The following is a 12,755-nucleotide window of genomic DNA, read 5'->3' on the forward strand; positions in this document are numbered from 1 at the left end:
AAACAAACTACGACCAAATACACGTAAACAAACTACGACCAAATACACGTAAACAAACTACAACCAAATACATGTAAACAAACTACAACCGAATACATGTAAACAGACTACAACCCAATGCATGTAAACAAACTACTAGCAAATACATGTAAACAAACTACAACCAAATACAAGTAAACAAACTACAACCGAATACATGTAAACAAACTACGACCAAATACATGTAAACAAACTACAACCAAATAAAGCACCATGTGAGTCATATGTTACTGAAGAGGAATAAGACGTTTGGAAAATTTCTGTTTTAGAAATCAAAATCAAAGGATAATTAGTTCATTTTTTGTGAAACCTTTCTTCTCTGTATAAAATATATATTTTGTAATCAAATAGATTTGACACCATCAGGCATCATTCTTATGCTATGTCATTGCAAGGAAGGACTAGAAAAAATAAGCTTTTTTCGACTTTTTTTTCTTGTTGTAAAATAGTGTTTTTTGGAGAAAATAATTAGATACGAACCCCATACTGATTACATATGGATATTTTTCAATCTTGCCTGCATATGAACTGGTCATATTAAATTTAAAAAACGCATGTACTTTGTTTAAAATATATTCAAATCGGTTAACACAATAATTGCATTGCTGCTGTTGGATGTGAGCCGAACGTATTTGTATTCGGATAGTGTCATATAGCGCCATCTCACAACATTTTGAGGTACCAGTAGGTTATCATTCTATGGCAACAGTACAAGTACACCAAAAATTTACGAGATACCGCTATATGGCTTTGTCAGCATGAGAGCAGATAGAAAAAGACTCGAATAGTTAATTATAAAATTACTTTGTTTTAAGGAAAGACACCTATATTGATAATCTTAAAAAGCAAAACCTTATCTAAATATAAAATTTGGTCCAAATCGTTAGAGTTGATATCAAGATACACGAAATAAATTTTTATAGAAGGTGATCAAAATTAAAACACCCATACTCTGGGCTCTGTTTACAACTAACTACTTATTGTAAAGGCTCCAAGATTGTTGAACATAATATTCAAGATATGGGGAGACAGATTGCGCATAAAAGAAGAAAAAAAAGTAACAGAAACACCGATAGATGGCGCTGTGCGACAAAAAAATATGCTGAAAAGACTCAAAATGTACATTAGTAATCACATTTTATTCGAATGTATAAAACATTCAATCAAAAGGACCTTATCAATGCAGGGGAAATTGCTCAATAAGGTTCCCTTTTTTAAGATATAAAATCTGCATTCTGTGGACAGCTTGTTCAACTGTGGATCGTAATGGGTCGATTAAGACGCTGAGTGATACTGTCTATCGGACGTCCTCTGTAAACAAGATTTTTTAAGTATCCCAAAAACCAAAGATGCATTAAGATGCATAGAACGAGATGGTTAGGTTGCCGGAAACGTACGCCTAATTACTCTATCATTAAAAAAATGTTGCCGAAGAAACTGCTGTACATAGAGACGAACGTGTGGTGGCGCTTCATCTTCCATAAAAGTAATTGAATCAAGACATTGGCGGTGTTGCATTTGGTGCACAACAACCCCAGCATGTTTTGGTACCTCCTGGTCCTTTGTGTAAATTCTCAAGTCGACGAAATTCTAGAAGTGTAGCAGCGGCACTTTCTTTGTTTTTATAAAACAACTTCACAAGCAAAGCGCAAAGCCATCACTGATAAGAACGACATTTTCCCAGCTTTATACCCCAATTATGCCTAGAACAGTAGCAGCAAACCTGGGTTTATGCAAATTTTTGTGCTTACAGTGCGAAATTTGAGTTACAATGACAGTTTCAGTTTCTTCACTTTTTATCTTCTTTTTTTTCATATCAGCAATCGAAATTAAAAAGGAAAAAATCCATACCGCATGTGATCTTTTTTTGTGTGTGTAATTATTTGTGACTTTTTACCTTGTTTTCTGTTATACAGTACCGTCTATCGGTGTTTCTGGAACTAATATATTTTTCCGCGTAATCCGTCTCTCCATGTCTTGAATAGTATGTTCAACCCTTTTGGACACAACTACACTTTTACAAGGAGTAGTTGTAAGTCAGCCATCTAACTCGCCGACCCGCCACGAAGGCACACGGATTTAAACCATAAAAACTGAATAACCGGACCGCCGCAATAGCAACATTGGCGGGAACTGTGGTTGAGTCCTAAGGGTTGTCACCGGCCACGGTACAACCCTCCTCGAAGGAAGTACGTCCCGTCATCGATGAGAGGAGTCAGATCCCCCACCTATTAGTGTACCCTCCAGGGTGGCGAGATGAAACCACCATGCCGGACGCATCTCATCCTCAATTCAAAGTGCCCCCCCTGGGGGGTATGAGCAGTTGTAAATAGAGCTTAGAGTAGAGGGTTTTAATTTTTATCACCTTGTATATACCAGAATTGCTCTTTTAAGTTATAAGATATTTTTGAGTACAGAAACCTTCATACCATGTAAAATAAATTGAAGACGTTTATCATAAAGAATACTTTCATACGATTTAGAAATTTGAATCTTCAAGCATTTTTTAAGTTTTCCGAAAATTTGAAAAATAAGAGTCCCCACCATTTTTGCAAAAATTATTTTCAATGCAGAATTGCATTCGTATATGCTCAAAATAAAGGAAAAAAGATTAATCCCATTAGTAAAAGATACCGGGCAGCATTTTCACAACATTGTCGGAGAATGCTTAAATGCTCAACGCTACTTAAAATTGTAAAGATATAGCAATATTGCACTGCATTCTTTGTTCTATAGGAAATAATAACAATTACACGAAACTTGAAACTAGAAAATCTGTTGGAGAATGCTTAAATGCTCAACGCTACTTAAAATTGTAAAGATATAGCAATATTGCACTGCATTCTTTGTTCTATAGGAAATAATAACAATTACACGAAACTTGAAACTAGAAAATCTGTTGGAGAATGCTTAAATGCTCAACGCTACTTAAAATTGTAAAGATATAGCAATATTGCACTGCATTCTTTGTTCTATAGGAAATAATAACAATTACACGAAACTTGAAACTAGAAAATCTGTTGGCGAATGCTTAAATGCTCAACGCTACTTAAAATTGTAAAGATATAGCAATATTGCACTGCATTCTTTGTTCTATAGGAAATAATAACAATTACACGAAACTTGAAACTAGAAAATCTGTTGGAGAATGCTTAAATGCTCAACGCTACTTAAAATTGTAAAGATATAGCAATATTGCACTGCATTCTTTGTTCTATAGGAAATAATAACAATTACACGAAACTTGAAACTAGAAAATCTGTTGGAGAATGCTTAAATGCTCAACGCTACTTAAAATTGTAAAGATATAGCAATATTGCACTGCATTCTTTGTTCTATAGGAAATAATAACAATTACACGAAACTTGAAACTAGAAAATCTGTTGGAGAATGCTTAAATGCTCAACGCTACTTAAAATTGTAAAGATATAGCAATATTGCACTGCATTCTTTGTTCTATAGGAAATAATAACAATTACACGAAACTTGAAACTAGAAAATCTGTTGGCGAATGCTTAAATGCTCAACGCTACTTAAAATTGTAAAGATATAGCAATATTGCACTGCATTCTTTGTTCTATAGGAAATAATAACAATTACACGAAACTTGAAACTAGAAAATCTGTTGGAGAATGCTTAAATGCTCAACGCTACTTAAAATTGTAAAGATATAGCAATATTGCACTGCATTCTTTGTTCTATAGGAAATAATAACAATTACACGAAACTTGAAACTAGAAAATCTGTTGGAGAATGCTTAAATGCTCAACGCTACTTAAAATTGTAAAGATATAGCAATATTGCACTGCATTCTTTGTTCTATAGGAAATAATAACAATTACACGAAACTTGAAACTAGAAAATCTGTTGGCGGATGCTTAAATGCTCAACGCTACTTAAAATTGTAAAGATATAGCAATATTGCACTGCATTCTTTGTTCTATAGGAAATAATAACAATTACACGAAACTTGAAACTAGAAAATCTGTTGGCGAATGCTTAAATGCTCAACGCTACTTAAAATTGTAAAGATATAGCAATATTGCACTGCATTCTTTGTTCTATAGGAAATAATAACAATTACACGAAACTTGAAACTAGAAAATCTGTTGGCGAATGCTTAAATGCTCAACGCTACTTAAAATTGTAAAGATATAGCAATATTGCACTGCATTCTTTGTTCTATAGGAAATAATAACAATTACACGAAACTTGAAACTAGAAAATCTGTTGGAGAATGCTTAAATGCTCAACGCTACTTAAAATTGTAAAGATATAGCAATATTGCACTGCATTCTTTGTTCTATAGGAAATAATAACAATTACACGAAACTTGAAACTAGAAAATCTGTTGGCGAATGCTTAAATGCTCAACGCTACTTAAAATTGTAAAGATATAGCAATATTGCACTGCATTCTTTGTTCTATAGGAAATAATAACAATTACACGAAACTTGAAACTAGAAAATCTGTTGGAGAATGCTTAAATGCTCAACGCTACTTAAAATTGTAAAGATATAGCAATATTGCACTGCATTCTTTGTTCTATAGGAAATAATAACAATTACACGAAACTTGAAACTAGAAAATCTGTTGGAGAATGCTTAAATGCTCAACGCTACTTAAAATTGTAAAGATATAGCAATATTGCACTGCATTCTTTGTTCTATAGGAAATAATAACAATTACACGAAACTTGAAACTAGAAAATCTGTTGGCGAATGCTTAAATGCTCAACGCTACTTAAAATTGTAAAGATATAGCAATATTGCACTGCATTCTTTGTTCTATAGGAAATAATAACAATTACACGAAACTTGAAACTAGAAAATCTGTTGGAGAATGCTTAAATGCACAACGCTACTTAAAATTGTAAAGATATAGCAATATTGCACTGCATTCTTTGTTCTATAGGAAATAATAACAATTACACGAAACTTGAAACTAGAAAATCTGTTGGAGAATGCTTAAATGCTCAACGCTACTTAAAATTGTAAAGATATAGCAATATTGCACTGCATTCTTTGTTCTATAGGAAATAATAACAATTACACGAAACTTGAAACTAGAAAATCTGTTGGCGGATGCTTAAATGCTCAACGCTACTTAAAATTGTAAAGATATAGCAATATTGCACTGCATTCTTTGTTCTATAGGAAATAATAACAATTACACGAAACTTGAAACTAGAAAATCTGTTGGCGAATGCTTAAATGCTCAACGCTACTTAAAATTGTAAAGATATAGCAATATTGCACTGCATTCTTTGTTCTATAGGAAATAATAACAATTACACGAAACTTGAAACTAGAAAATCTGTTGGCGAATGCTTAAATGCTCAACGCTACTTAAAATTGTAAAGATATAGCAATATTGCACTGCATTCTTTGTTCTATAGGAAATAATAACAATTACACGAAACTTGAAACTAGAAAATCTGTTGGAGAATGCTTAAATGCTCAACGCTACTTAAAATTGTAAAGATATAGCAATATTGCACTGCATTCTTTGTTCTATAGGAAATAATAACAATTACACGAAACTTGAAACTAGAAAATCTGTTGGAGAATGCTTAAATGCTCAACGCTACTTAAAATTGTAAAGATATAGCAATATTGCACTGCATTCTTTGTTCTATAGGAAATAATAACAATTACACGAAACTTGAAACTAGAAAATCTGTTGGCGAATGCTTAAATGCTCAACGCTACTTAAAATTGTAAAGATATAGCAATATTGCATTGCATTCTTTGTTCTATAGGAAATAATAACAATTACACGAAACTTGAAACTAGAAAATCTTTTAGAAGTTGGCCAGTGGGAAGACACAAATTTGATGGAATAAACACAATACTAAATATCAACGATAATACCCTCTTTGATGTTGTTGTTCATTCTTTGACCATAGTTGTTGTTTTTTTGTAAATTATAATAATCGTGCTTTTAAATTGGCTTTTACTGCATAGATGCTGATTTAGAAGAATTACATGAAAGCCAAACCCTTATTTGCTGAAGCAAATTGAAACAATTCTCTTTTTGCCATATCTTTTTGTTTACTTTCACTTTGCATTGTCTTCTTGAGTGGCTGCATAATTTGTAATCTTCAAATATCTCTTTGCAGACATCTTCTGAGACGAAGTATTTGGAAACTTCCGTTTTCGCGTACTGATTGACGTAGCCAATTCTTTTTACTCACTAATTCAAAACAGTAACACATTTTGTATCCTTTTCCTGTGGGAGTGTTGAGCTAAACGGACACATAAAAAACGGTTTTTCCATGTCGTTTCTTGAATCAAGATACAATCAACTCACCACCAGAATTCCATTGAAAACTGTAAAGATATTGCTAACTACAGACCTCTTGTTTCCCAGATAAAATGTTTTTTAATGATTCAGAGAATATAAAGACTTGAACACCTTCTGAATTAGAGACATTTTATGCTAAACCATTTTTTAAAAACTATCAAAGATTGTTTTCTGCTTCTCACGTTTTAGTCTATCCAAACAAGCAATCATGCAGTTTGCGATAAATTGTATATTCTTGCATTTCCAATAAAGATTTTGTCTCAGGTATGCAATTGACCAAGGTGTCCTATCGGACCTGTGAAGGCTGGCTCACATGTTTTGATAAGTTTCACGATTTTTATTATTTTATCTTTATTTAATAGCTTTATTTATTTAATTATTATAAAAATCGAACTAATAAATCTTATTTAATAGAAAGTATAAACCGATTTGAATGCTCAAATCAAGAAGGGTAAGTCCAAGTACTTCGTCATATTTTGACATATGCTACCAAATCTAGGGGTATGCTGAAAAAGTGTTTCAAAAGAAAATTCAAAATTTACAGAATAAAATTCCTGCTATGGTATACGAAAAATAGTATTGCAAATAACGATTTGAAAATATCTTGACGATGGAAACAGATTGAGAATAATACTAAGCAGTTGCCAAACATTCTAAGCTCACATTGAAGCATAATGTGCATACCATCAGGACAGGAACCAGATTTGGCAGAACCCTTACACTTTGTATGCAAACACAAATATTTTCTATTATCTAGAGTAAATAATTGTCCTTTTCATAAACATTATTATGATTCAAATTTAAAATTCGTAACTCAGAATTCCCTTTTGGTCTCCCTACCAAAACACATTCACTGACATCTTCCACTCGTCTCCCTCTCCACCATACCTTGCTCTTTTCTACACCCTTTTTGACTGTGGGATCCGGAACGGTATCTGAATGTTGATAGCTATATACATACATATATATATACCAAAAGCAAATTTGATATTTTCCCATAACTATTCTTATTTGAAGACATTCTTAACTGAGGTTTCTTTTGTTTGAAGTCTTTTACTACAGCCTAAAAATTATTCAAACCTTTCCAACTCACACTTGTGCCTTGTTTTTAAACACCTCCTTTAGTGAAACATAAAATTTTCTTTGATTTCTCGTCTTAGGTTTCAACGAAATCTCCATTTAATACTTAAATTTAAAAAAAAACAATTAGGGATTTGCAAATGAATGTCAAAAAAGACAAACCGAGAAGCTGAGATTTTACAAATATATTATGTTTTAGTAAGATTCGAAATCGAGTAATTACATCCTAATTATCATAATTAGATTAATAATTATATAAAAAATATATTGTTAGAAGTTAAATACAGTTTGCAGGCTCTCTATGTTAACTAAAATACAAACTGATATATGTGTATCAAACTGATAGAGAAGATATAACACTTTACATCAGAATGATAAGAAAACAGTAATGAATCAAATGAATGAAAAATATAAACACATTGTTGCCAATTTTAAATGAAAATTTATCCATTTATTTATTTTACTCACTGGACTTCCCTTAAAAGGATCATTAGTCACTCAAAATATTTGTGCTTTCTTTAAAAGAATACTTGGCGCCATATTTATCATGATTTCTTAGAAAGTATTCGAGGACTAGAAATAGCGAAGGTAATACATATTAAATTGCAAACTTTACATTAGAATAAAAGAAAATTAGCTTAGTTTTGGTTTAGGTCGCCCTGTTAGTTCTACTTCGTGTCGGTTCTGTTGACATTTACCACCAGATTTCATATCTTCCAGATCACATACCACATTACTTATTCTATAAGAGACATACGCCGACAAGCTTTCATACTGCTTGGAATTTGATGATTTGAACTTCTATCATTTTCCAAGCAGAAAAGCTTAAAAAAAATATTTAAGCCCAATTTTAGATCGTTCGCATTTGCGGGTCTGTGCTATTTCATGTCGGCTGTAAGAGAACTGACTACTTTCTCCAGTCACTTATTTTTATGCCATTAACAACATAAGAAGAATTATAGTTTGTTCGTTAATTTCATTGTTTTCCAAGGGGAAAACATTGGTAATTACTAGGTTATTTTAAATGGATTTGCTTTTTTTTTATTTTGGCGCTTGATACGTTTCTCATTTTTCTTCTTTATTTATTCATTTATTTATCTAAATCCATCATGCATTCTTTAAAAAAATAACTGTCATTTATGTGTCATATCATATAGATTCTTTCTGTGAAAGAGTGGTCATTTACTTACTTGTCCCGTATCCAGTGCGCGGGAGAATTTGATTTTCTTATGATTTTCATCGTTCAGACATTGGATGAGCGATCGCATTCCAGGTTGTAATCGTCCCCACACATTTTGAAGGGTAAAAGTTTCATCAAACTGAGCTGGATAAAAAAGAAAAGAAAAGATTGCTTTATATTTATGAATAGAACAAATAAAAATATAAGGGAAAGCCATTCTTTTACTCACACACACACACACACACACACACACACACACACACACACACACACATGAAATATAGAAGCCAGAGATCTAGTATCACTATAAAGACAACTAAAAAAAGAATAAGAATTCCCTTGATATAAAAGCAATAGTTTGGAAATTCAATAGACACGAGTCTTTTGTAACAGTATACTTCGAATTGCATATATATTGTCCTAGCTGGGAAATGATTGCAGAAATCAACTTTTTGATCACTTCTATAAAACTACATCTATCATCTATAAAAATGCTGATAAGCAAGATTTCTGGATTTACAGTCCCTATTTTAAAGAATGAAGAACGAGCATGAAATATTTTCCTATAAATCAGTTAATGAGCAGTTATTACAATAGAAAGTATTGAAGGATTAAATAAATACTGCAAGAGCAAAAGAAGAATCATTATTCTATCTGCATTTGCCTGGCTTGAAACTAAATATTGATAATGTAGTCCTTCAACTTTCAACTGTTATTGCGTATTATTTGGACATACTAAATACCGAACATCTATTGCACCTTATATCCAGCCCTGGTGTAACTCCTTATAATAACCTACATTATATATTTTGAATTACAGGATTACAGGAATTTGAAATTACAGGATCAGATATTCATTAAACAATGTCTTGGATAAAGCAAAGGTATCAAAAGATGGTTCCAGTATGCATTCAAGAACTGGTAGTTATCAATGAGGCTAAATGTATATACCTCAGAGAGGTTTACTTTGGAAAATTCCATACCTACATCATTTTAAACGCAATAATAAAAAAAAAGACAATTAATGAAAATTTGAAAGAAAATTAAAGTGTTCCCTGCTTATTACTTTTCGACATAACAGCCATTTAAGTTGAAGTATTTGACCCACTGCAGGATCAATTTGAAATTCTAGGTTCCATAGAACGCTAGTAGAAGTACGCTGTATTCATTTGTGGTCGTCATTAGTGTGAAATTTCTGGGTAACATCTTCATGGCTCCAGAAAGTTCAGAAGTTGAAGGTTCCATGTCCAGACTTTTTTTCGGTAAATCCCAGAAAGAATTTAAACCCCCTTTAGAACGCGAGTAGAGTTGCTGTTAAACGTACGCTGTATTCGTTCGTGGTCGTCATTAGTATGAAATTTCTAGGGAACATCTTCATGGCTCCAGAAAGTTCAAAAGTTGAAGGTTCCATGTCCAGACTTTTTTTCGGTAAATCCCAGAAAGAATTTAAACCCCCTTTAGAACGCGAGTAGAGTCGCTGTATTCGTTTGTGGTCGTCATTAGTATGAAATTTCTGGGGAACATCTTCATGGCTCCAGAAAGTTCAAAAGTTGAAGGTTCCATGTCCAGACTTTTTTTCGGTAAATCCCAGAAAGAATTTAAACCCCCTTTAGAACGCGAGTAGAGTTGCTGTTAAACGTACGCTGTATTCGTTCGTGGTCGTATTTAGTATGAAATTTCTGGGGAACATGTTCAGTAATCTTAAAATGAGTTTTACTTATTATATTGATGAATGCAAAAAGATGATAAAAATAGAAATAAATAAAACGCATAATTCTACAATTAATGAATATAACATAAATGAGAAAGAAATGCTTAAAGTGCAATAAACTTTTAAACCTAACTAATTATAAGAATTTGGGATTTGATTATGGTTTAAAATAATTGGAAATTTACAACTGTCTTTAAGTTATCCTTTAATTTAATAAATAACCATTGGGAGAAGTCTCCCTAAAATTTTCTGGCATTTCTATTAAATTTGCCATGCCAGAGAACGCCATGCATGGCATTGGCATACAATAAATAAGAAATATTAATCCTTGGTGTGAATTTTTCTACCGAAACTGACGTGCCATCCTTGGGGAGTCTTTTTTTGGCGATTAATTCCTGGCATGCTGTTTATAGTATCCGAAAACCTAATTTGTTGTTTTAGACGTGTTTTTTTCAGCCGATTGAAACAAAAGTTTGACATCAAACTGCGCTTATAATAACGAATTCCCAACTCAAATTTAATATATTCAAGATATTCCGTTTTTTGAATTATCGCGTTTATATATTTCTGAAGCATATATTGACAGACTATCAATCCTTTGTTGGATTTAGCTCAAAATTTGACAGGTGCCTACACTATAGATTATAAATGTGTATGCCAAATTTTAACAATCTAGCTCCCTTCATTCTGTAGTTATCGTGTTAACTTATAATCAAAGTGTTGGACAGACAGACTTTCTCTGAACATAATTTACTCAAAATTTGATAGAAATCTGAAAATTTAGTTTAAAGACCGTATACCAAATTTCATTAATCTAATTCAAAGAATTTTTGAGTTATCTTTGTCACAGACTGACGAACGTTTTCCAAAAATGTGTTTTTCGAACTCAAGGAGATCAAATATGTGCAGATTTCCCAAAATCTCGAATTCGAATTTTTTTGGTGCTTACTATACTTTCTCTATTTGCAGAAGAAGGTAAAAATAGTTGTCAAGCATTTTAATATAGCAGTGAATATAACAGATGAAATCAAAATGGATTTAAAATGTGTATTAAAAATAATAATCAAAATTTGCTTCTTAAAAAAATTTAAAATTTGAGGAATTGTGCAGGTCATTCTTCATTTCCTCTTTAAGAAAAGAAATCATTAAGGATATGCTAATAAACTGCAGTGTAATTGAAAGAATTATCGAACAAGGAAAAGAAGAAAAAGAAAGGAAAGGGAAGTAAAGAAGTACAGGAAACAAGATTGAATTTAGTTTCTTTTTCTTTAAGTCAAAGTGGAGCGTTTTGAGTTCCGTTAAAAAAGGAAATTCTTCCTTCAACTCTTTTTATTTAATTTGACACTTTTCATATTTACAAGGATAGAATTTTAAGATCGAATTTTCACTCGCTTCATAAAATTTTGATGTTTTGAAATTTTGTGTCTTTGTCATATTTCGATCACAACACACCATTTAATTATTTCTGGAGTTTAATTATCAGTTAATCGATTCCTTAATTAATGAGTTTAAATACTTGATAAGAGGAAGTGACGAACATCGTGTACAATATCGAACAATATCAGGGTTGGCGAGCGTAGGCGAGCAGCAAGCAAAGCCCTCTCGTCAAATAAAAAAAGAATTCAAGGTTATATCTAACCACAATTCAGTATATTGTTTATACCTATTGATAGAAAAATTCTAGAATCGTATAAAATCTTAAACTTAATAGTTAGCCAGAAAATGTTGAAATACACTATTAACCCATTCATCGCATTGTACAAAACAATCTCATTTGCTTATCTAAACAGTGTTCTGAATAAAGCCAATTTGTATATAAAATTATAATAGTTAATTTATACTAATAAGTATATATTTAAAATATTTCTCTAAAAGCGTCTTTTAGTTTTCAGAAATCATTGAATCTTGTGCACCAGTTTCATGAATTAATTCGTCTCTGAAATACACTCCTATAAAACCCATTAAAAATATCAGCAAATTATCGAAAATAATTATATAAAGAAATAATTGATCTTCTTAAGTAATTAACTATTCGGGGAAAAAAAAAGATTCTCAGACTTTCACTATTTTTCATTCATTACTTTTACCCATTGTCTCGTTTCTTTTCTGTAAAAGAAACGACGTTACTTTGTTAAATTGTTGTAAAAAAGCTCATTAGAAGTTGAATTCGCTATCTCTTCTGCTCTAAATTGGTGATGAGAGTTTTCTCCGAGAGGAGTTTAATTTCCTTCTAATTGTAGCTGTAAACTCATTTTTTCTTCACAGCTTTTTGCTTATCATGTAATTAAGTTTTAATAAAAACTGTACTCTAAATGATGCGGTGGGCTCTAATCATGCGTTCCCTCTGGATATAAGTATTAATTATGTTTAGGTTTAATGAGGTGTTCCTTTAATTTAATTACTTTAATTTACATGTTTTGATTTTCAAATTTACAGATT

The 12,755-nt window shown here is 31.8% G+C and overlaps 1 protein-coding gene across 2 annotated transcripts in view; it reads right to left on the bottom strand.

Annotated features, from left to right (window-relative positions):
* Nucleotides 1–12,755, bottom strand: part of LOC129966918 (receptor-type tyrosine-protein phosphatase mu-like) — a 127,169-nt gene that overhangs the window by 102,237 nt on the left and 12,177 nt on the right. For both annotated transcript variants that reach the window (XM_056081535.1, XM_056081536.1), the window contains exon 2: nucleotides 8,616–8,749. In XM_056081535.1, the coding sequence (XP_055937510.1) occupies nucleotides 8,616–8,749 (134 nt within the window). The remainder of the gene's footprint in view (nucleotides 1–8,615; nucleotides 8,750–12,755) is intronic.

The sequence above is a fragment of the Argiope bruennichi genome, chromosome 4, assembly GCF_947563725.1.
Source record: "Argiope bruennichi chromosome 4, qqArgBrue1.1, whole genome shotgun sequence".
Taxonomy (NCBI): Eukaryota; Metazoa; Arthropoda; class Arachnida; order Araneae; family Araneidae; genus Argiope; species Argiope bruennichi.